The 26244-nt window shown below is 38.8% G+C and overlaps 1 protein-coding gene and 1 pseudogene across 6 annotated transcripts in view; one reads left to right on the top strand and one right to left on the bottom strand.

Moving 5' to 3' along the window:
- Positions 1-26244, top strand: part of RASAL2 (RAS protein activator like 2) — a 392077-nt gene that overhangs the window by 197520 nt on the left and 168313 nt on the right. For all 6 annotated transcript variants that reach the window (XM_025285580.3, XM_025285578.3, XM_025285577.3 and 3 more), the window contains exon 3: positions 9627-9753. In XM_025285580.3, coding sequence (XP_025141365.1) covers positions 9627-9753 — 127 coding nt within the window. The remainder of the gene's footprint in view (positions 1-9626; positions 9754-26244) is intronic.
- On the bottom strand, positions 22011-23327 carry LOC123333595 (annotated as a pseudogene).

The raw sequence follows: 26244 nt of genomic DNA, 5'->3' as shown, positions 1-26244 counted from the left end.
TTTTCCTCTCATGGCCTTCATACCAGGCTGCCTGTGGGAGGCATCCTTCTCCTTTCACGGCTGCTTCCTGTTTCTTCACCCACTTTTCCCCTATAAAGTCCAAACTCTGAGTCTCATGTTACAGTCATCTTCTAGCCCCACCCCACACCGTCATTTCTCCTCATTTCATACTGATTTTAGCTCCTGACTCATCATCATTATCTCCAGCACTACTCCTGCCTTCACTTGTGAGGATTCCAGTGTCTGCAGAGATGATCCCTTCAACACACTGGCTCTAAGTTTCCCAAACTCCTCTCCTCCAAGAATCTTTTCGCCTCATTGCTACAGCTTCTTCACATTCTCAATTGTGCCTGTCTATTTGACCATCGCCTGCTATCTTTCTAGCTCATCCTTTTTTGCCAACAATTTTTCAATCCTTTTGGGACCTATGGGCCATTGATCTTGTCACTTTTCTGTCCCTCATACCTCTGTTACCCTCTCTTCCCTCTTCATCCAGCTTGAATTCCATGATCACTTATTTTAATCTTTGCATACTGTTTCCTTGCTGCCCCCGCCGCCCCCTTTTGCATCATGTCATATTCACTTGGCAATGTGATAGGTCAGTTAAATCCTGCTGCTCATCTATCCTGCTCTGCTTCCACGGAGCATAACGTGTCTGGAGAGAATCACTCCACCACACTGATGGTCTTTAACTAATGGCTGCAAACCTCATGTGAGCCTCTAATGCTCCTTGGCAATCACAGAACATTTCCTAGTCTAATTACTGTCCAACTCTCCTGGACTCGTCCCTCTCAATCTATGTGTGGTGAGGTACCAATTTTTTCCCTACTTCATCATGAATAAAAAAACACAATAATATGAATTGTGAAGCAATATGAAGTTTTAAAAAGACAAAAGTCTAAGTCCAAATTTTTTATTAGATTTAACAAAAAAATGAAATTGCAGTTCAACAATAGTCATAATAAGAAAAGAAGAAATAGAATTACAAAAATTGTACATGTTTATAGAGAGTGTGCTGTAAAATGAGATGAATCTACTGGTGACACAAAGCACACTTCTTAATTTCTACGTTGTTAAATTGTTTAAACAACTTGTACAACAAAACAGAGCAGTACAGGAGCTTGGACTATACTTTGAGTAGCACAATCCAGAATGATTTCTGAGATGATTTTTTTACATTTCCTCATATATTCTGACTCCTTCTCTCTGTTTCTCTATTACCCTCACTTATAGCTGTTATTTTGCTGCTTATTTCATTAAGAAAATTCTGGCACTCAAGAGAACTCTGTTACTATGTCTACACATCCACCAGCAACTATTTCCTTATACATTGATTTTCCTCTTTTCACTGTGGTTGGATTACCCAAGGTCCAGCTGTCAGCCCCTCCCTGTGCCCATTCTTGCCTATTCAAGAATATATCACCGGGAGTTCTCCCTTATTTCTTTTACATCTTCAACTCTTTGCTCTCTGCTAGATTGTTCCTATCAGCATGCTCTTATTTCTGCATGAGAAAAAGAAAAAAATAAGCCCGCATTAATCTCACTCCTGTCTCCATTTACCATCCCTTTCTCTGCTTCTCTTCATGCAAAAACTTTTAAAAACTTCTAGCCACTTTGTTTCTAATTCTTCTCTTCCCATTCTCTCTTAAACCTACTTCATTCACACTCTAACCTTCGCCGCTTTGTGAAAATTGCGCTTATTTAGCTCACTGGTGACCTCCACATTGCTAAATTCAGTGGTCACTTCTCACTTCTTGTCTTACCTAATCTTTAAGTTAGTGGCATTTAATGCGCTGATCATTCATTCCTTCTCTTAGCACCACTTTCTTCACATTGCTTTTCGTGACACTCTGCTCTCTTAGTTTGCTCCCTTTCTCTCTGGCAGTTACTTCTGGGTCATCTTTGGAGATTTCTCTCCTGCTCTCCAGATCTCAATGAGAGAGTGCTACGGAGTTCAGTCCATGAACTTCACTTCTTTAGGAATCTCATCCAATCTTATAACTTTGAATAGCCCTCTAAAGCTGATGATCTTAATTGTATGTCTTAAGCCAACGCAACTCTTTTCTTGACTTATGTATCAACCTGCCCATTATACACCTTTACTTGGATATGACTTTGTCCCTGTTTTAAGCACATCAGGCACGTTCCTACCTTGAGACCTTAGCCTTGACTTTTCTCTCAGATATTTGCATGACTCACTTTCTCACCTTCTCCAGCTCTTTGCTTGTATGTCACTTGCTTGATATGGCTACTCTGACCAAATTACTTAAAATTGCAACCCCTCCCTGTATCTCCATTCAGAAATTCTGATCTAATTACCTGAATCTTATTTTTTTTTTTCCTGTAGTATTTACCGCCTTCTAAAATGCTATATAATTTATCATGCTTCTTGTCTCTTTTATATAAGCTTTTGAAAACGTTAGTTGCTCAGTTGTGTCTGACTCTTTGTGACCGCATGGACTGTAGCCTGCCAGGCTTCTCTGTCCAGGGAATTCTCCAGGCAAGAACACTGGAGTGGGTTGCCCTTCGCTAAGGCAGGGATTTTGTCTGTTTTGTTCAATACGGCATCCCTCCGTACTTAGAACAGTTCCTGACACATATGTAAATTCTCAACAAATATTTGTTGAATGAATTTTGAAATAGCCAAATTATAAACTTTTAATTTCTGAATATCCATTTTTTTAAATTTAAGTTTGAAAAGAGCCGAACCTTCTGTCTTTTCTTTTTTATGTGATAAGTCTTCTCTCAACACTAGGTGTAATAACATATTTTTTTTTTCTAAGATTGGATAATAAAAGTGGAAAAAAATCCATAAGATGCTTTTCTGTTGTTGAATGTGAAATTCCATCTTTATTTATTGAGCACCTATTATGTGTGCAGTATTGTGGTCGCAAAAAATGCAGTTTTGTTAGGAACACATTCAGGTAAATTAAAAGTTAAAACCCATTTGAAACTAGGAACAGAGGTGGTGGCTGCACACCATCATGAATGTACTAAATGTTACTGAATTACTCGTTTTATGATGGTTAATTTTATGGTACATGAATTTTACCTCAATGCAATTTTTTAAGAGGATTATAATATTACCACAAGGGAAAGATTAACTAAGATATTGCCTTGGATACTATATGGTTTAAAGTGGAGAATAGCAAAAAAAGGATTTACAGAGAAGTTTACTACTGAGTCATGTGTTTAGGGACAAACAGAAGCTCACTTGGAGGAAAAGATGGGAAGGATATTCCATATACATATAAAGATGCAAAGTCAAGAAACATTTCACATCTCTTTGGCAAACTGCAAAATGTTCAGAATTCTTGGAATATAATTTGCAAAAGGAAGACGGATAGCTGGCAAGAGGTGAAGAATAAAGTTCTTTAAAGGCCATGCTAAGGAATTTATACTTTATTCTGGAAATGATTTGGATCATGGAAAGGTATTTAACAGGGAAATGACATCACATTTGCTTCTTAGAAAAGGAACTCTGTTGATCATGTTGAAAATTGAGTGAAAGGGATTGGAAGGAAATAGATGAGTTATGTTACTGCAATAGACCAGGAAGGGGATGACAAGTTTACAGAAACAGTTTAATGTCTTGAGACAGGTGTGTTCTACCATTATTAAGTAGGAAAAACTGGATTAAGTCTCTAGGATAAGAAAATGTTAAGGCATGGTTATACCTGCTACTTGAATTTTATTTAACATTCTGTTAATTTCATGGTAGGAAAAGACTAGAAATCTTTTTTTTTTTTAGTGGAAGAACCTGAATACACTGTTACTCTTTTACATTCCACCCACACGATCATGAGGAATATAACTCTTATCCTTGGAGTTTTGTGTTGAACAATTCACAATTCCTTGAAACAAGGAGTTGAAGGAATTTCCTGCCAAAATTATCCTAAAAAGCTGTTTTAAACCTTAATCAACTAATCATGGGGGTGTTTATCGCTGTGTTAATAAGATCAAGTAAGAGGGTTCTGAATCCTTAGCCAGACACTGTTGGAATGTGGGAGGATTCTATTAGTCTAGTCTCACTCATGTATTCAGTGTGTGGGATCTCTTAATGCTCTCTGTTAACTCTGCATGTTCCCTGTCAGCAGTGGAAACAGGATGGGGAGGATGTACATGGGAAGCGTGCTGAATGCACGAAGTTACCCGCTTGGGAAGGTAGCAGAAGGATAGACCTGGGCAGAATGCTGAGAGTCTGCCAGGAATATCACCTTGAGAAATGATTCACTGATTCAGTAAATTGCTTCATGCAAATTGTGCCAAGCAAACATTGCTTATGTGTTATGAAATACACTTCCCTGCCTGGATGCCAGGATAGGCCCCAGCTGGCTTGGCACCAGCATGGTTCAAAGAGGACGTAGGAGGCCATGTGAATTCCATTTTGCTTGCAAGAGATAAGACCAAGTAAACTAGAGATTAAGGAGCAGAGGGAAACGTAGAGAAGACAATCATGACCCCACTCCCACCCCCCGGAGTGCAACCAATACAAAAGTACAAAAGAAAGCTTAATTTCTGAGTTTCTTTCTTTTGGCGATAACAAGCCATTAAGAATGGCTCCTTTTTCCTTCATTCAAACTCTACTTTCTGTATCTGGAATTTTAAAAGCTGGGATGCTAATGTAAAGGCTTCAAAGTAGTAATAATGCAATTTCAAAATATTTTAAAAATATTTTTCTTCCTTTCAGAAAGCAGTATTTACACTCAGATATATTGATGAAAATAGCAGTTAGGCTTTGTACAAATAACTAAAATCAAGTGTTATTTATCTTGGAGTAAACTACCCATGGCATATTTCATTCAGAGCTGCTTTTAAGTTATTCAGCAGATACATAATGTGCCCCTGTATGTGAATTCACTGTTCAGAGTTACAGAGAATAAGACACAATTCTTTCCTTTCTCCAGTACCAAATTTAGTTGTGGGAATAGGATATATAATTTTAAAATGGCATTTGATAAATAGCACAAGTAAACTGGATAGAATAAAAGAAAGAAATCTGTTTATTCTAAAGGACCACAGTCTGTTGTCATTAAGATGCTGTTGGCAATGGCCAATTACCAAAGGAAGCTTAAGAAAGGAAAGGGGTCAGAGTTATGTGTTATGAATATTAATCTGTGGGATGTATTGGAAGAGGGAAAGATAGGAAGGAGACAGACCAATTAAGAGACCACTATTCCTCTGATCTAAAATCTTGAATGGTTTCCCAGTGCTTCCTGAATTATGCATGGCCTGGTATTAAAGCCCTCCCATGTGGTTATAATATATTTTGGTATTCTCTCCCACTTCTCCGCCTTAAGAGGCTCTAGCTAAATTGACTAACTCCAGGTTCCAAAAGTAAAAAAAAATAGTATCTTTACCAACGTCTTGGCTGATGTTATATTTTTTCGTTTGTGTAAAATGGCCTCCATATCTACCTATCAAATATTCATTTATTCATTTGTGAGTTGTAACTGTTTTAAGGTTTGAGAATCTACTGGTAAGTAAAGCTGTTAACTTATGTGGAATCAGTTGCACAGATGAATAATTATGATCCCATGTATAAGTATAGTGGCAAAGAAAGATGTATTATTGGAGAAATCTCAGGAGATGTGCCCTAACCTGCCCTTAGGGGATTGATAGAAGGGAAGGTTCCTGAAGAGGCAATGCCTGTCCTAGGTCTCAGGGTGATCAGAGTGACCTGGCAGGTATGGAATAGAGAAGAAACTGAGAAAAAAAATATTTCAGACTGAGACAACAAACTCAGCAAAGGCACTGAACTACAACATAGGGAATATGTTACGGAAACGCAAGCAAATTGGTGTTCCTAGAATGTAAAGTGCAAAGCTGGATACCCAAACAGTGGCCAGATTGTGGAAAACCTGGTATACTATATCAGGAACCTTGTACTTACTCTGTAAGATAGTAGTTTTAAGACACTTTTAGCAGAACAACCCTTTCTTTGTAGAAAAGCTTACATAGAAGCCCTGTACAGCAGGTAAACTCCAGATTAGAGTGTGGTTGAAGCAGAGATGCGAAGAACTGACTCATTTGAAAAGACCCTGATGCTGGGAAAGATTGAGGGCAGGAGGAGAAAGGGATGACAGAGGATGAGATGGTTGGATGGCATCACCGACTCAATGGACATGAGTTTGAGTAAACTCCTGGAGTTGGTGATGGACAGGGAGACCTGGCGTGCTACAGTCCATGGGGTCGCAAAGAGTCGGACACAACTGAGCGACTGAACTGAACTGAAGCAGAGAGGTACCCTTCTTGTCACGTCCACATACGAGCGAGCATACCATCTCTTCTTTGAATACCACTGCAAAGGAGAGCAACTGAAGGCTGTTAAGCCTCAGAATGACATGGTTACGATTGCATTTTTGAAATACTCTGTTAACCCACATACAGAATAGATTTAAGGGGCAGAATATCGCCAACAAAGAGACTATATTAGTAGTTTGGATAAGAGAGAACTGGAGGCTGTTGGCATCAGCTGTGATGGAGTAACTGGTATAAGACTAGCCCTCCCATTGCAAACAACACAAGACTGGACCAAGAAATATACATAGCAGCTATTTTTCAAACATTGGACAATAGGCAGCCAAAGAGTGGTGGTCACCACTCTCCTTGAAGAAAAAGAAATGTCAGAAGACGCACAGTATAAGCCAAGAGAGGTTGAAAGAAAGATAAAAATTTCTCTCATGTTATAGAACCTGAAAGATGCACAACTTTTAGAGTAATTCAGTATACAAGTAAATGTGAGCTAGTAAGCTAAATTAGGACAATTGGAATGGAAAAAATTGTTTTTTTAAAGCTGTCTTTTTAAAAACTAATTTTCTTTGGCTGTGTGGCTGAGATTTGTAAAACTCTTGCTTAGTTCATTTGAAGATACTTAAAATATTATACCTCTAACTTTTAAGAAGCAGGTCAATATCTTTAAAAGGATAATTTATGTAAGAAGCAAATCAATGGTGTTGTAAAAGGAAATGATTCTTAAGAAACACATTTAGAATAAAAGTAAACACTATTCTCCCTTATATTGAGTCAGAAATAAAATGCCCTAAACTGAAGAGTGATGCTGTGAATAAAATCATTCATCATATTTTAAGTTTCAACTGTGGGAAAGAAAAAATCTGCATTGAAACTTTGAGAATATAATTGTGAGTGATATTTAGGCCCAAATAAGATGCTTGACATATTTTATTTATTCTCTTCTTAGATATGATACAGATAAAATATGTGATAATGGAAACCATGTCTTTCTTTTTCCTGGTTATGGCCTTTATGAGTTTCCACAGAAAAGATAGTAGGTCATTCCCTCCTAAAATATAAAAAATAACTCCTTTTTTCTCTGTGGCTTAGGTCTTCATTAATTCAGATAATAGGCATTTTGGGGGAACTATTGCAAAAATAGTTATGTTTATTTAGGTTCATCTGTTTGTTCAAAAATCCAAACTACTTTTTTTTTCCCCCAAATTTACCTCCATTCTGTCCTTCGTCAGGAAGGGGATACATTTTTACCTTCCCTACTAGTAGGGGGTTATTTAACCTCTGGGCGCTACTCTTAATTATTTAAGTAGAGATCATTTCCATCCTGAAAGGGGCAGATGACTTAGATTACTGTTCGTCAAGTTTTCTATTACAGAGCTTTTGGAAGAGTTAATGTCTTTACTGATGCTATTATTTGATATCCCCTTATGTTTTAGAATTTTACTTTTCTTAATTCCACTAGCAGTAACTGTAGTTGTAGCAATGAGGAAACGGGGAATTTTTAGTTTTATAAAGTGTGAAAATTTTCAGTCCTATGAAGACATGAGGATTGCTCTTCAGACTCTCAGTAACGCAGAGAAAACCTCCTTTGGTATCGTCCCCTTGACGCAGTCATAGGACTTGAATTACTGAGGCGAAGCAGGAAGCAGATACACTTAAGCTTGTATCCATCCCAGTTTTGCTGGATCAGTTGATGTGCCCATAGTAATCACCTGGAGAAATAAATTATTCCTCATCTGTAAAACGGGGATAATAATAATAGCTCCCTCATAATGTCACACATGTAAATTCCTTAGCTTTGTGCATGGTAGGAACCTAATACTAGTCATTATTGAAATCTGTTTAAAAATGTCTGTATTGGAGCCATAAGAATTAGAGGCTATGATTAATTGTTGCCGAATTGGTTGCCTGCACCCACACCGGGGTCCTAATCTAGGCCGAGGGGTCTTGGTCGAGGAGGTGCTTTTTCCACTCAGATTCACACAACCAATAATAGCGAGACTGGTGCTGAGAATAGAATGGCACATAGTTTATTCAGTGACCAAAGAAATAGAGACTTCTGAGAATTTAGTTCGCAAATCAACTTCTCAACCTCATTCAGGTGGAGACACCGTCTATATAGAAGGGTTGAGGTAAAAAGGACAGAATTGAGTAAAGAGAAGGAGGAATATTCATGAGCTATCTGAGAACAGGGTGCTGTTTGTACACAGGACTGAGGGGCACTCCTTTTCAGTCCTTACATGGACTTTTCCAGTTGTCACGGCAATTGCCAATTGTCATGGCGCTCGTGGGTGTGTCATGTAGCATGCTAATACATTAACAGGGAATGAATAATGAAGATCAAGGTCCACCGGAGATCAGGTCTTCCGCTATCTTGGGCCTGCTTGGCCCTAGCCAGTTCTTGTTTTTCCCTATGTAACTTCCTCTTTTTGTGATTGAGCCTGAAACTCAGATAAGGGCGGTTAGTGTCCATTTGAGTGAGGGGCGGGGGCATGATTCTGAGGCCTTGGTACCATAATTCCTGACATAGTTTGCCAAACTATTTAAGATGTTATGAACACTATTCTTAATTCCGATAGAGGTTACTAATAAAATCTCATTGTGAAAAGTTTTTGCCCTTCTCCCAAAGTAAGATGACTTGGTCTTTTGCAATTACCAAAACTGGGGGAAGCAAAAGGAACTTCGAGCCATCTCATTACTTCACAATGATTACCGGTCTGTAAATTATAAAATAGTTAATGGCAGCAAACATTGTTTATACCATTTGTAGTTCTCATTCCACATGTACAATCAGAAAGAAAAATGCCAGAAAAAAATATTTTTTAGAATTTCAAAAACTAGTCTCACTTGTGGAAGAATATATGCTAGTATTAACTATCTCTAAGTGCTTGCTTCTAAAATTGGAGAAAATTTGGGTGATTTTACTACTTTTATCTAACAAAACCTTCTTTTACAAGAATTTTGGAATTCTGGTTGGTTGTATTTCCATTTCCTTACTGAACGGTGGGCAGAATTGGAACTCGTGCAACAGAACTCGTGCAACAGATTTCTGATGTGAAAGAATCTTAACTTGTGTGGGTGTCTTGTTTTTGTGTTCCAAGCTCCTCAAGCAGATACACACCTGGATGTGATTTGTGCATACTTCACGAAAGCTCATTTACATACTCACCTTTCCTGATCTTTCCGTTTTCTTTTTTAAAGAAAAGCTTCCTGAAAGGGGTTAGTAATACTTTAACCATTGTGTAGACTTTATTTCTCCATTTCTTCTGTTTTGCTCTGATGATTGCACACTCCTACCATCATCACCTAAAAATGTCATTCGCTCAGAAGGTACTCATGGCACAATTAAGCTTCATCTCTTTTTTGTTTACTAGATACCTGTGGACGGAGGACAAGAACAGCAGGCGGATTCCACCAAAGGGCGATGCCTGCGGAGAACTGTCAGTGTTCCTTCCGAGGGTCAGTTTCCTGAATACCCACCAGAGGGCGCCACTAAACTGGGTAAGCTACTATGCAAAAGGAAAGAAATTACTAATTTTTATCCAGTAATTTATGGACTTGTTATTGAGAGTGTTACAATAAAAGAAAACATCTTGCATTTACTGTTAAGTAAGTACTTTAAAATATAGTCAGAGGTCATTAGACAGTTTTATTCTTTATAACCAAGCGATAGCAAAGTTGTTTTACAGAGATAAAATTTATCTGAGCGCTAGCGTGGTTGTAGAAAAATCCTAGGCATGTCGATTGATGTGTTGTTTCTGGTTTTACTGCTTGGCTTTAAATTTTTAAAGAGTGTTAGATGGTCCTGTTGAGGCACTAGGGAGTCAGTTTTGGTTGAAAACAGTATTGAATGGCTTGTGTCCTGTGCACAGAACTGCTGGTGTTGTCTTGCATAGTGTGTAAAGTTGGATTAGGCTAATTTACCTGAGCCAATTATATACGGCCTATGTAAGTTATTTTCAGGCTTGTGTTTAGAGTGGCTGACACAAGGGAGACATCAAAAAACCCCACTTGAATTGTTACATACTAAGGAAATTACTGTCAGTATCAAAGCAGTTCTTTCTGTTTCTCACCAAATGAATCTGTTTGGCCTTTTCATACTTACCAGTGGATATTTAGATAATTAAAATAGGTAATTTTAAGGGAATATAAATAATATTTAATGAAAGAATTGGAAACACAGGAGTTGTTTTGGTGTTTTTACACTGTAGCAGTAGGGTTTGTTTAGTGCACCTAGACATTTAGTCATAGATACTTTGTAGGTAGGTAAAACAATCATTTATTGTCTCTCTTTTTGTTAGTATGGATAATTCTGTGATTTTGCTGTAGTTTTTAAAATCAAGATTTTTTTGTTTTTGCCTTTTTCTTCATATCTTTTCATTTTCTAAATGGAACTTTGTCAGAATTTGAATCCTTTAGTTCCCTTTTTATCCTGTGACATTTGTTGCTTTTCTAGACATTAGTCAGGTTAGCAAACACTTCTTCAAGGGGTCATACTTGGAAGAATCAGATTATCCTCTGATCCTGTTTCCATTATACTTCTTTAAAATGTGTTGAAACCAGTTTAGGTGTGGGCTTAAGTTATGTTGCAAACCTGTCTGGGTGTGACCATTTTATAGCCTGTTTGTATTTCACATATAAGTTTTGTGTGAACTGGACTAGCTCAGAGTTGCCTTCTTTCAACTCCTTTGCTGTCATTATTTGTAATGTTATGTTGATGACTCTCTTTCTCACCTTCTCTAGGATTCTCTGACTATTCATGCTTTGATCCACAAAAATCAGTTGATTTTGAGGAAGTGCAATTATAGTCTGAGTGATTATTTTGATTTTATAGAAAGGGAATATATAGTACATTGTTAAATTTATGGCCAACATTCCAGGTACAGGTCCCAAGACAAACTAAGATGAAGTGACTAAGATGTGTACTCCAGAGCCAGCCCTCTACCTTCTGTTCTTGAAAACAGATTTGGCAGCCATCTTGATTCATGCTCATCCATCATCATTTTTGGAGTGGATTTCCTAAATTTAGCACTGGGAGTTATCACTCATAAATTTTAGAGAGGAAAAGATTCTTTCAGAGCCTTTCTTCCTCACTTGCCAATCTGATGTTGAATTAGATAATTATTCTGTTGTTCTATTTTTATTTCCCAGTGATTTGTCTTGAGGCAGAATTTCCCACTGTCAAATATTTAATTGAGTAATTGCTGTATCTCTCTCTCTCTATATATATACACACAGATATACATATATATATATTTTATGCCAGTCCCTAAGAATGAAAAGAGGTACAAGATAAGATTCCTGCATTTAGAAAATTCTTTGAGGAAGATAGATTATTGATGACTGTTCACAGTATATGCTATTATTGTGGTATATTGTGTGTGGTTTGGAGATGTAGTTGGAGATGACAGCATTGAGCTCTTTGGCATATCATAAAGGTCTTAGAGGTAATTGTGGGAGCTTTGGCTTTTACTCTGGGAGGGGGAAGCCGTAGACTTCTATATTGAGACCAGGGAAGCAAGAATGGAAGTTTAGAAACCAATTAGTATGCTACTGCAATAATCTGGAAAGGAGATGAAAGAACTTGGGCCATAATGGTGGTAGCAGAAGGGCTGAGAAGTGACCAGATTATATTTGAAGGTGTAGCCAGCAAGCCAGTTTGCTCGTTGGATTGGATGTGAGAAGTCAGAAATGGAAGAAGGAAGAACTTTGGCTAAAGCAGCCAGAAGAATGAGGTTGTCATTTTTTAAGACTGGGAGAAATAAGTTTGAAAGTGGGACTGACTAGGAGCTCAGTTTGGACATCTTAAGTCTGAGGATCTTATTAGATACACAAGTAGAAATGTGTGAGTCTGGAAATTAAGGGAGGAGTGCAGACTGGAGATACAGATCACACGCTTTTAGCAAATAGATGGTGTTCGAAGCCATGAGATTGAATGATATCATCAGGGAAGGGTATTTAGGTAGGAAGGAAAAGTTGAAGACTAAGCTCTGGAACATTTAGAGGTTAGGAAGATGAGGAAGCATTAGTAAAGGACGGACCAGAGAAGAAGAATGACAGTACAAGAATTTTGTTTGCAAGTGAGTCAGTCAAGTGTGCCGGGAAGCCCTTCGTTTTGCAGGGTTCTTTCCCTTTGCAAGCTCTCTCTTTCTTCCTCTCCAGTAGAGTAACTCCAGGGAGGACAGATCAGTTTTTGCAGATGTGAAACCATGGCATGCATTTTGATTTCAGGTGTGAGGCAGTCAGCTATGAAGAATTACCCACTCATGAAAAACATGCACCTTTTATTCTACCTCAGAGAATTTGTAACAGAAAAGAGCTCTATGAGTGTAAAGGATCTGTGAAGAACTTTTGTTAGTGGCTGCCAATTTACTGTACTTTGGAGATTTCAAACTGGTAAAGAAACTTGAATGTAAAAAAGGTGGGAAGGCCTGTATTTCTGCCTCTCACATTGTTCAGCATGAGCAAATGCACAGTTTTGAGGAGCCTAATAAATGTCAAGAACTCAGAAGAAGAAAGTGTGTGTGAAGAGGCAGGTGGGGAATAGATAAGCATAGAATGTCCTTCTCACTCACTAGTTCCCAGTCTCTTGCATTCAGGAGTTTACCCCAGACACACAAAATTTATATTTACCATGGCATTTGACACAACATTTTGATGCAGCAAATTCTTTTCTCTTGAAAGTGAGATATTTTCTTAAGGTGTATGAACATCTTGCCTAAAGTACCCATTTCCAAATTTAGTAAACCAAGAAAAAAACTACTTTCCCCTGGTGACAGTATCCAGATTTTAATTTATTCATCAGAAAAAAGATTTTTCAAACCATGCAAAAGCACAATTTGCTGAATTTTCAAAAACAAATCACTTCTTCAGATGGTAGAGTCTTTGCATAAAAACAATACAGGAAGGTATATAAGTTGACCACATGAATTGGTAAATATTCATTTTCAATGTAAATATAACCTATATGAATTCAGCTTTTTAAAAAGCCTTTGGATACCTTTTAAGAACAGTATTAAATGGGAGAAAGTGGAAGCTGAACTGTAGGCAACATTTTTGTGATGCATAGATATATAGAAGAAAATGTGTCTCTACTGCTGTGTGTTGTCTGCTGCCTGGCTGGGGGATTGCACAAAGATGAATTGAGAACCTTGTCCAGTCTGGTTGTTGCACTTCTTTGACATTCCAGTAAAGTTAATGCTTTGATGCTCAAGTGGGCAGAACAAAGTCAGAGCCTGAGATGAGCTAGAATCTTGCTTGTAGGTAACATCAGAAACGTCCTCATGAAGCTGGTTTGGTTAGAAAGTGCAAACACTCATTACTGCACCTTTGCTCAGCTCTCAAAAATGAAATTGAACCGACATGTTTAAAACCAAATATCTAGTAACTCAAAGCTGCAGAGATCTTCGTGCCTCTGTTTTATTACATTGTGATAAAATCTTAAAAGTACCCCATGATCTTACTTACAAAATCTCTGGATTTTTTAAAAAAACTGTGCTTGTGACATTAAATTTGTTTCATTATCATGGAGTCCTCAAAACCTGGAAGTATTTGATAAGTGTACTTAAAAATTACAATTTCACATAGGATGCCCTTGGTACATGTTACCAAGCATAGGGGAAAAAATATCAAAAGTCTTAGAGAGTCAGTGTTAGCTAACGCACAGTTTTCATGTTTGTGTAAATAAAGTTGAACACAAGATCTGAAATAATACCACCAAAAAGAGGGAAACTAAATTGGAAAAACCTTGAGGAAAACTAACCTTGCACTGATGTTTTCCTGTTTATTGACCCATGTGATGAAAATTTGAGGAAATTTTGAAGAAAATGAATATTAAAAGACAGAATATACTCTCCAAAACATAAATGAAATTATTGGAAAGGATAACTCATTTAATCAAAATTATAGAGGATATTGATTATTCAGATCTTAGCTTTGACTCTTTATTAAATTAATCTGAGATCTGATTTTATGTATAAAATAATGATGACTATCTTTTTTATTCCCAAGACATTCACTATTAGGAGTATCCAGATAACTTACGAAGATTTTAAAGATGCTAGAATCTTCGAGGTATAGGATGGTAATGATAGTATTGAAAAAAGGGAAAATGAGAGTAATGAAGATTTAATATTGCAAGAAACATATCCTTCCATTTTTCAAAAAATAGAATTTTATTTTTTCACATTAATTTTTAAAATTTTTACTTAATATTGGAGCATAGTTGATTAACAATGTTGTGTTAGTGTCATGTGTATAGCAAAGTGGTTCATTATACATCTATCCTTGTTTTTCAAATTCTTTTCCTATTTAGTTTATTACAGAATATTGAGTTGAGTTCCCTATGCTATCCTGTGGGTCCTTGTGGGTTATCTATTGTAAATATAGCAGTGTGAACGTGTCAATCCCAGACTCCCAATCTACCGTTCCCTTTCCCCCTGGTAACCATAAGTTTGTTCTCTAAGTCTTTGGGTCTGTTTCTCAGATCGAATTTTAAATGTTGATAAATAATAATCTGTGTACGGTAGCAGTCAGTATTTAAATTGGCTATTAAATTTATATGTGTAAAATTGTATGTGATTCTATATCCTTTGCTGTATAAATGCTTTTTAGTTTAATGTAGTTCCATTTCTTTATTTTTGCTTTTGCTTATTTCACCTAAGGCAACAAGTCCAACAAATACTGCTAACAGCGGTGTTAAAAAGCATACTGCCCCTGTTTTATTCTATAAGTTTTATGATCTTAGGTCTTACATTTAGGTATTTAGTCCATTTTTAGTTTATTTTTGCATAGGGTGTGAGAAAGTAGTCCAGTTTGAATCTTGTGCATGTGGCTGTTCAGTTTTCCCAACACCATTTATTGAAGAGGCTGTCTTTTCGCTATTATATATTTTTGCCTCCTTTTCTTTGGTTAACTGACCATATAAGCTTGAGTTTATTTGTCTTACCTTGATCTCTGTGTCTGTTTTTATGCCAGTCCCATGCTGTTTTGATTGCTGTAGCTTGTACCACTGTTTGAAATCAGGGAATGTGATTCCTCTGGTTTTGTTCTTCCTTCTTGATATTGTTTTGACTATTTTAGGGTTTTTTGTGTTTTCATGCAAATTTTTGGATATTTTGTTCTATTTCTGTGAAAAACGTTATTGGTATTTTGATAGAGATTGCACTGAATCTGTAAATGGCTTTGGGAAGTATGATCGTTTTGGAAATATTAATTCTTTCCATCTGTGAGAATTCCATTTGTTCGTGTTGTCTTTAATTTCTCTCAGCAATATCTTATAGTTTTCTGACTCCAAGTCTTTTAATCCTTGGTTGGATTAATTCCTAGGTATTTTATTCTTTATGATACAGTTGTAAATGGGATTGTTTTCCTAACGTCTCTTTCTGGTAGTTCTTTGTTAGTGTATAGAAACTCATCAGATTTCTTATGTTAATTTTGTAGCCTGCAGTTTTACCAAATTCATTTATTTGATAGTTTTTTTTGGTGGCATCTTTAGGATTTTGTATATATAGTATCATTCCATCTACAAAGTGACAGTTTTACTTCTTCCTTTCCAGTTTGGATTCCTTTCATTTCTTTTCTGCTGTACTGGGACTTCAAGTACTGTATTGAAGAAAAGTGACCAGAGTGGGCATCCTTGTCTTGTTACAGATCTTAGAGGAAATTCTTTCAGCTTTTCACTGTTTCATATGATGTAGGCTCTGGGTTTGTCTATATGGTCTTTCTTATGTTGAGGTATGTTCCTTTTATACTCAGTTTGTTGAGAGTTTTTATCAAAATGGATGTTGAATTTTGTTGGAAGCTTTTTCTGCATCTGTTGAGATGATCATATGATTTTTATTTTCAATTTGTTAACATGGTGTATCATGTGCAGGTATTGAACTGTCCTTGCTTCCCTGGGATAAAGTCCACTTCATCATGGTATATAATTCTTTTATTGTATTGTTGAATTTAGTTTACTAATATTTGCTGAGGATTTTTTGCATGTTATATTCATCAGTGATATTGTTCTGTAATCTTTGTTATTTTATTTATTTTTTTGGGGGGGTCATGTCTATCTGATTTTGGTATCAGGGCAAGGGTGGCCTCATAGAATGAGTTCAGAAGCATTCCTTGCTCTTCACTTTTTGGGAATAGTTTGAGAAAGGTATTAACTCTTTAAATATTTGATAACATTCACCTGTGAAGCCCTTTGGCCCTGGACATTTGTGTGTTGGGAGCTTTTTTTAAATTACTGATTCAGCTTCCTGGCAATCAGTCTGTTCATATTTTCTGTTTCTTCCTGATTCAGTTTTGGGGGATTGTATATTTCCAGGAATTTGTTCATTTCTTCCAGGTTGTCCGTTTCATTGGCATATACTTGTTCATAGTAATCTCATGGTCTTTTGTATTTCTGTGCTGTTGATCATAAGCTCTTTTATTTCTGATTTTATCTATGTGATCCTTCTCTTTTTATTCGTATACTTTATGAGTCTAGCTAAGGGTTTATCAATTTTTATCTTTTCAGAGAACCTCTTCTTAGTTTCACTGATCTTTTCTTTCTTTCTTTTGTCTCCTTGTACTTCTATTCTAATCTTTATGACTTTCTTCTATCTTTGGATTTTGCTTGTTCTTTATTTTTCTAGTTCCTGTCTTATGTCTAAGGCTAGATTGTTTATTTGGGATTTTTCTTGTTTATTGAGGTAGGCTTGTATCACTGTAAACGTCCCTCTTACGATTGCTTCTGCAGTATCCCATAGTTTTTGTATCATGTGTTTTCATTTTCATTTGTCTCTAGGTATTATTTTTTTTATTCTCCCTTTGATTTCTTCAATGATCCATTGGTTGTTTACTAACATATTGTTTAGCCTCCATATGTTTGTAGTTTTTGCAGTTTTTTTCTTGTGGTTGACTTCTAGTCTCGTACTGTTATGTTCAGAAAACATGATTTCAGTCTTCTTAAATATACTGATATTGTTTTGTGACCTAAGGTGTGATCTATCCCAAAGAATGTTTCATGTACACTTGAGAGGGATGTGTATTCTCCTGCTTTGGGATGGACTGTTCTATGTATATTTCTTTTACATTCAAATAGGTTAATGTGCTATTTAAGGCCAGTGTTTCTTTATTGATTGTCTAGATGATTTGTTCATGGAGGTAAGTGGTGTATTAAAGCCCCCTTCTATTATTGTCTTACTCACAATTTTTGCCTTTAATGTTTGCTTTATGTATTTAGGTACTCCTGTGTGGGATACGTAGGTATTTTCAATTGTTAACTCTTCTTGTTGAATCGATCCCTTTATCATTATGTAACATCTTGTTTGTCTCCTGTCTTTGTTTTAAGGTGTATTTCTTCTGATACAAGTATTGCTATCCTGGCTTTCTTTTCATAGAATTTAGTGTTATGTTTGGATTCCTTTCCCTCGTTTTGGTGTGTATCTGTTATATATTTTCAGTTTGTACTTACCATGCAGTTCATGTGTAACAACCTGTTTACATGTGATTTTACACTGATGCTCTCTTAACTTTGAACACATTTTGACCACCCTACATTTAACACTCCCTACCATGTTTAATGTTGTGACATCATACTTTACATCTTTTGTTGTGTCTATCCCTTAACTATTATTATAGACATTCCCAGATTAGGGAAATTTTCAGTTATCATATCCCCAAGTAAGTTCTCTGCCCTCCCCTCTCTGTTTCTTCTCCTTTTGGTAGAATGTGAATGTTAGTGCACTTGATGTTGTCTCAGAGGTATTTTCAAAACTACCCTTATGTTTTTGTTTAATTCTTTTGTATTTTTTTCTATTCTGCTTGAGTGACTTCCACTGCTCTGTCTTTCACTTCACTGAGTTGTTCCTCCACACCATCTAATCTGCTTTGGATTCCTTCTAATATGTTTTTTATTTCAGTTATTGTAGTCTTCAACTCTGTTTGGTTCTTCTTTGTATTTTCTAACTCTGTTAAACTTTTCACTCTGTTCATCCATTCTTGTCCCAAGTTCACCGAGCACGTTTATATGAAGTCATTGCCTTGAATTCTTTATTGGGTAGATTGCTCATGTCTTCTTTGCTTAGTTCTTCTTTTGGAACTTTGACTTATTCCTTTGTTTGGGACATATTCTTCTGTCTCCTTATTTTGCCTAATTCTTTTCCCCTGTATTAAGTAGGTCAGTTACATTCCTGATTTTGGATAAGTGACTTATATAGGAGACATTGTATGAGACTAGCAGTCCACTCTGCCTGGTCACCAGAGGCCCCTGCATGGGCTCTGTGGGCCTTTCTGTTGTGTTGGGACTATGGTAGCTGGGCTGATGGATGGGGCTGGCCCCGGCCCCGAAGGCTGCCATGCTCTGCCTCATTCAGTGGCTGCAGGCCTGCTGGTACTAAAGTCCTTTTTATTTCACTCATATGAGCTAAGTTTAGATGAACAGCTAAATGTTCATTTTTTAAATGAAGAAATGGGTTTTAAGTCAAGATGTCAGACCACAATTCTTCTAAGTTATAAAGGAATGTTTAGATTCCTGATTTGTCCTTTTATCTTCCTCCTCACCCTCATCCTGGAATAGTAGAGATTAGTTTAGTTTTGTGAAAGGTGATTCAAAGGCGGTGCTGCACATCTGGTTGTGCAAATTATGTGTACCCCTACAAGTAGGGGTGTGTGTCATTTAATTGTCATTGTTGATTTGTCCTTATTTCGTAAAATATCCAACAGATGTGAGTAAGGTGTCTTAAGTAAAAGATTCCTTTTCTGACTCAATTAAGTCATTTGTAAGGCTATTTATTGTAAGGGTTGCTGCAAGTCCAGAAGAACTGGGGAAGGAGAAGTGAAGGAAGTCAGTGTTTAACTGTGGACGAGCTACTTGCTGAGCTGAGAAAGCTGTATCATATGTGTTAATATTTAAGTTAGTCTAAGAAACGTTTTTTTTTTTTTACTTAGAGCCCTCTAAAATGGGATGCCCAGGTGAGGGGCCACTCTCAACTTGTTCTGAGGAAATACTGACCTCAGTAAACCACTCTGGTGACTGGAGAATTGGGTGGGAATGGTAACGAGTGGTGTAAACAATCAGGAATGGTTTTTGATTCAGCCTAGACTTCTGGGGAGAAAAATGGTTGATTGAACGTAAGCATGTACTTGTATTCCTTTCAGAAACCTCACTACAGCTATAGTAATGGGATATTCCTTTAAAGACATAGTCCTTCAAGAATAAAGAAAATGGCAAAGAAGTAAACAACCACAAAAACCAGTAATACATAATAATAAATCAAATGCTGGAAAGCAAAGGAAGTGTGGTAAATGACCTACCTGACCTGAGAAAGCCAGTTCTTAATCTAGCAGCAAAGAAAGCCAAGAACCAATCTGATTTTTACCACAAAATCTTCCAATAGTCCAGGAATCGATGGCCTCAGGAATGTATAGTAGTAGATCCCTCAGTCTTCTCCTCTTCCCAAGACCACTAGACAGTCGCTCTTCCCACCCGCATCTCTACCATAATGTAAGGTTGCGGGTCAGTTCTCTGGGGGAGAAAACTCAAGGGTCTCTGGACTGGGGCATACCAGGCAAAATGGAGAGCACAGGGTGCTTTACCAAATACAAGGGAATAAAATGAACACCTGCGAACTGAATGATGAGACTCCTCTACCTGTCTCCCTCACTTTGCCTTTACCCTCCAGGCAAGAGATCAGTGTCATTGGAGAATGTACCAGCCCAAGAGCAAAGACCTAAGGACACTGACATTCCCGAGGCTAGTTGTCATTGGAGGGAAAGCCTCTAGCATGGAAGAAAAAATCCAAAACAAATGAGAAAATAATTAAAGAAATTTGGAAGCAGAGATATACAGGGAATAGAAAACTTTAAAAAAGTTGTGATTATCTTCAGAGAGAGAAAATATGACATACATGAGACAAGAACTGAATATTAAATACCGAGCCAAAATACCGCTTTCTGCTGTGTATTAAAAAATTATAACAGAAATAAGACTCAATAATAGGAGCGTTAGAAGATGAAAATGAGGAAATAGCCCAGAAAATAAAGGGGGAAAAAGATAAAATAATTAGAGCATCAGATTAGGAAGTCAAAACAATGAGTTCCAGAAAAAGTAAAACAAAGGGGAGGAAATCACTAGCAAAATATTTTAAGAAAATTTCCCACAACTGAAGGATATGACGTTCCAGATTAAAAGGAATTACTAAGTGCCTATGACAAGGCAAATTTGGGGGAAATTTCAATTTGTCTCTGATGACAAAGAGGCCATTTTGCAAACTGCCAACGGAAGGGAAGACATTACAAACTAAGGACCGGAAATGAGAATGGCTTCCGGCTTCTATCAGCAATATCAGAAACTAGAAGATAATGAGGAGGGCATCAGACTTCTGAGGGAAGAGTATTTCAGTGCAGAATTCTGTATCATATAGCTCTAAGCCACTAATAGCACACGAGAATAAAGACATTTTCAGACATGCAAGGTTAAAAAACTACCTCCTACACACCATTTCTCCTGAAGCTAAATGGGATAAATTCTCCACCAAGAATGAGCAGGATGTGGGATATAGGATAGGAGATCCGACACAGGGGAGAGATGCAGGAAGCCCTCGGGAGAACCCTGCAAGGAGAACCCAGGTACACAGCCTCAGAATAATGACACCCAGTATAGACTGGAGCAGTCAGAAGACTGCTGTGAGGACTTCCCCAAGAAGACCACACTGATATATCTGAGTTAACTGAGAAAACAGGAAGTGAATTTGGGATTGAATTAACAATAAGGACATAGAAATCTAAGCAAATAAATAATCAGACAATAACTAAAGCAAGTTTCCATGTTTGTTCAATGCTAGTTGTAACATCCTCTTAGACCTGAAGTGATAAGCAACATAGGTAAATGCTTTTTATCAGCTTCCTCCCACTTTATTATTATAAGCATTTAATTTATAAATTTTACTCTATTTTATTTTCCACACACACAAAGTCTGATTTGGCACTGGTGAATACACACAGAATATGAAAAGTCCAATGTGAACTGCATAGATTTTCTGGGATCTAACACTAAAAAACAACTGCCAAACAACTGTCAGACAGTTCATTCTTTAAGAAAGCTGAGTTAGGGGGGCAGACTACTTCCAGAAGATAAGCGTGAGAAGTAGTGTGTGTGTGTGTGCGTGCGTGTGCAGTTCACCCTCTAAGAAAGCTGACTTAGGGGGACAGACTTCTTTGGGAAGATAAGTATGAGAAGGGGTGTGTGTGTGTGTGTGTGTGTGTGTTTTCTCCATGCTCAGTAGTGCCTGACTCTTTGTGACCCCACAGACTGTAGCCCACCAGTCTCCTCTGTCCATTGGCTTTTCCAGGCAAGAAAAGCCATGCCTTCCTCCAGGGCATCTTCCCGACCCAGGGATTGAACCCACGTCTCCTGTGTCTCCTGCATTGGCAAGCAGATTCTTTGCCACTGAACCAGCAGGGAAGTAATAGGAGGAATTTAAAGGAAATTTCCACCACACAGACTGCAGAAATATATAGGAAGGCAAACAAGGCCCAAGGAAAAACCTCTGCTGAGATAAAAATGCTGAAAGCGGGCTTGGGCCCTGCTTCAAGGGCAACAGCTGAACAACCAGAAAAGAGCAAGGAAGAAGACCTTGCCCAATCCTGGGGTTCGTGTGGGGCTCTGAGAAAGAACAGCGTGTGGTAATGTGACTCCTGAGGGCAAAGAGCGTTGCTATTCAGGAGCACGTGACATCTTGATCTGAGGCCCACAGACCCTCGATCTTGACCAGAGAGGGCCAGTGTCATACTAGTACCACAGGAGCGGCACGAGCATGTGGGCCGGCAGCCTTCATGGCCAGCGCCCACGGAGGGTAGATGTGAGTCTCTAAGGGACCTTGACGGAAACTTGAATTTTGTTCTTCTCTGTAAATCACAGGGAAACTGAAGGTCTGTACGTTGCATTTCCTGGAGTTGAAAGCAATAAAGGACCAGCACTTACAGTCAGTTGTGAGATGTATCTCTACTTAGGAGTCACCTTAAGATAGGGTTTCTGTGACAGAAAAGGAGGAGGCCACCCCACAGGTGACTTTCTGAGGCTCCTGCTGTCCATGGCTGAGCAGCACAGTCATTGCAACAGGGGCCTGGGCCGTGAGGACAGAACCCCCAGGACAACAAGGCAGAATTTCTGGTGAAGACAGTGTCCCCACACAGGTAAGCAAGCATCTCCAAATACCACTAGGAAGAAAGCTGAGTGCACATGGTGCGAGCTGCTGGAAGGCTGGCTCAGGATGAAAAGGGAAGAGCATCTGAGTCTCTAGATGATGTTAGATGTCAGGACAGGGTGTTCAAGGCCCACCCCTGAAGAGGCCGGGGTGAGGTCCTGCGTTTAGCCCAGCACAATTCAAAGTGGTCTTCAACTGCCGTGAGGGGTTCTGGAATGTCGCTGCTGAGGAAGCGCTCCAGGAGAAGCTGCTTGTTGGGCTCCCCAGCCGCTGGACAGGCAGTCGCCACAGCAGTACTGCTTTGTGTCAGAGACAGTGCTGTCCCAGCAGCCATCCACCAGCAAATCTTTCCTCTCACAAACGCAGCCATGTTCGTCCGTGATGAGGTGCTTCCCTTGATTGGAGTTCTGTACTGGTTGCTGGAGTGACTGGCATTGCCCCAGTTAAACTGTACTTTCCACGGAACGGGCTGATCACGGTCTTGACCCTGGAGGAGATTCCGATCTCTTACTGCCCTCTTCTCCTGCTTGAAGGTGCTGGTGAGGAAGTAGAGGAGCAAAAGCCGGATGATCAGGACAAGCACCCACCTCTCCCACAAGAGCCAGTGCCACGTCGTGGCCACAGGTTTACCATCCTGTTAAGAGCGTGTGGGCCCTGCGCCTGGGTGGCATGGCTCCTATGCAGTCAGCAGCCCCATGGCTCAAGGGGGCACCAGTCCCCTCTATTTTAGAAGCTAGATAAGTTAACACCCAAATAGCATACTTGAGTCACTCCCAGTTCTGCTCTCTCACTGATTGACTTAACATCCACCATCCTCTTAGTATGGTGGTGAGTATCCAGCCTGTCACGTGGGAGACCAGGGTTTGGTTTCCCCAACAGGGAACAGGGAGGCAACATGCCCTAGGGCTTCCCTGGTGGCTCAGATGGTAAAAAATCCACCTGCCAATGCAGGAGACTCAGGTTTGAGTCCTGAGTTGGGAAGATCCCCTTAGAAGGGGATGGCAGCCCACTCCAGTATTCTTGCCTGGAGATTCTCATGGACAAAGGAGCCTGATTGGTGGGCTACACTCCATGGGGTCGCATTAAATCAGACATGACTGAGCAACTAACACTAATCACAAGCAGATTCTAAGTTTTTACTGTGTTAGCTGGTTCTAGAACTGACTAGAAGTTAGGACACTTTAAGGCTATCTCAGGTCTTCATCAGCCTTTTCTAAAAGCAATTTATTTGTGCTCACTACCTGATAATTCTGTTCTGAACCTGAAATCTGATTTCACCCCCACCCTGAAATTTCCAGTCATATCAGAGATGTGGTGAGTTCCCACACTGCTGTCCTCTTCACTCTTTCTCTTCCGAGTTTGTGATAATCGACTCCCCTCCCTCTGTAGAGCTCTCCTGTCTTGTGCAACAGTTTTTCTCTCTTGGTTGTGTTTCTCCCACTCCGTACCTTCTTTACTGTTTCCCTTTTTGTGAAGTCTTATCCTTACCCTTCTTTGCTTGCTTTGTCCTTTCTCAGTAGATGACTTACCCTGTTTTCATGTTTCTAAATGCCACCTTGGTTCTAATAACTTTTAAGTCTCTATTTCTGGCTTCAATTTCTCAGTTGCAGACCTGAATTCCCAATTGGTCATCTGAACATCTTTACTGGAATGTTCAAAACTGAAGCCATTTTCTTTGTGTAATTCCCTTCTTCACCCCCTCCCTCCCCTACAGCCTGTTGTTCTTATGTGACTGAATTTCTGCTAAATGTCCACCATCCTTCTAGTCCTCCTAACTTTAACTTACTCATTTGTTTCTACATGCTGCTACTGCTGCTGCTAAGTCACTTCAGTCGTGTCCGACTCTGTGCAACCCCATAGACGGCAGCCCACCAAACTTCCCCGCCCCTGGGATTCTCCAGGCAAGAACACTGGAGTGGGTTGCCATTTCCTTCTCTAGTGCATGAAAGTGAAAAGTGAAAGTGAAGTCGCTCAGTCGTGCCCGACTCTTAGCGACCACATGGACTGCAGCCTACCAGGCTCCTCTGTCCATGGATTTTCCAGGCAAGAGTACTGGAGTGGGGTGCCATTGATACCTTAATAACTATGCATTGTATCTCTTCTCTCGGTTCTCTTTTCTTCTTTCTATGTATCTCCTTTCACTGCTTGTTCAGCATTATCTTCTTAAAAGCCCTATTTGAATCATATTTCTTTTCTTCTTTCTTTTAAGTTATTGTTGGCTCTTTTTTTTTCCCTTTCTCTTAAATATTTACTTATTTGGCTGTGCTGGCTCTTAGTTGTGGCACACAGGGTCTTCAGTCTTCCTTGGGGCATGCAGGGTCTTTAGTTGCTGCACGGGCATATGGGATCTAGTTCCCTAACTAAGGATCGAACCTGGGCCCCCTGCATTGGGAAGGTCGAGTCTTGGCCACTGGACCATCAGGAAAGTGTCATATTACTTTATTTCTTTAAATGCTTTTTACAGGATCTCTGTTGTCTATAGGATAAAATTCAAATTTGCAATGACACTAAAGGCTCTCTGTATTCTGACCAGACTTGACTCTCTCACATCATCTTTTTTTTACCCATCACAGATTCTCTAGGTTCTCTGGGCTCATAGGTCTACTTCAGGTTCCCCATGCATTCTCATACTTGAGCTTCTGCTCATGTTGGGCCATCAGCCTGGTTGTCTTGCTGTAGTCTCTCATTCTGCTTCCCTCATCTGTGATAATCACATTTGTCCTGAGGCCCAGTTAGATATCTCCTCTTGGCAATTGTTTCCTTTATTCCACTAATCAGAATTCATAGCATTTATCTCTGATAAGCAGTTCCTCTTTTACATCTAATACTGAATCTATGTCCTTACCCTTTTAATAAGTTGTTGGTGTGTATCTTCTTTACCAGATTGGAACTTCTTAGTTGACAAGACTGTAGCTTCACTTTGGTGTCGTCATGGCAACTGGCAGGTTTTGTGCATTGTTGCCGAATAAATGAGTGACTGCTTGTTGAGCAGATGACTGACATGAGACACACTAGAGAAACCCTTGCTTGACTTTTTCAGGTGAGACACTTCAAAGTAAAAGATAATCTTAGCTGTGAAATATTCTTTCCCTCTAGCCGCCCTCCGCAGGGAAAACCACATCCACTTCAGAGAAATATTTTTGGAATGAAATCAGAGAATTAGCATCATTACGTGGCCACAAGGACTATAAACAGTTACTGCAATCACCACTGTTGGTTCTGATAAGTGCGAAGTTGGTATGCGCCACTGTCCATGTTAACAAGTCATAGCACTCAGTGTGCCTGGCTGCACATGTCAGATCTGATCTCTTGGGCTGTGCTGCTAGTTGATTGGAGGAGGGCATGGCAGCCCCCTCTAGTATTCTTTCCTGGAGAATCCCATGGACAGAGGAGCCTGGCAGGCTACAGTCCATGGGTTGCAAAGAGTCGGACACAACTGAAGTGATACAGCATGCATGCTAGTTGATATTGTAACCATAGCAGTGTTTGTGAGCATGACACCTATGCTTTTTTTTTTTCTAAAAGATTTTGTTAGTAGTAAATAGCTTTTATTAAATATTATCTTGCTCCTATACAGAATGGTAAGAGAAAATATATCCTTTTAATAACAGAAAATGATCTTTTTAAAAAAATTATTTAATTTTTTGCTGTGCTGAGTCTTGTTGACTAAAACACGATGTACAACCTCAGAGTTGCGAGTTAAGTTTTGTTTGGGGCAAAATGAGGACTGCAGTCTGGGAGGCAGCATAGCTCTGAGAGACTGCTCCAAAGCGGCAGTGGGGGAAAGTCCATATATAAGGTTTTGGTGAAGGGG

The sequence above is a fragment of the Bubalus bubalis genome, chromosome 5 (genome assembly GCF_019923935.1).
Source record: "Bubalus bubalis isolate 160015118507 breed Murrah chromosome 5, NDDB_SH_1, whole genome shotgun sequence".
NCBI lineage: Eukaryota > Metazoa > Chordata > Mammalia > Artiodactyla > Bovidae > Bubalus > Bubalus bubalis.
Note: the sequence above shows the minus strand (reverse complement) of the source record. Positions and strands in the feature narration are given on the sequence as shown.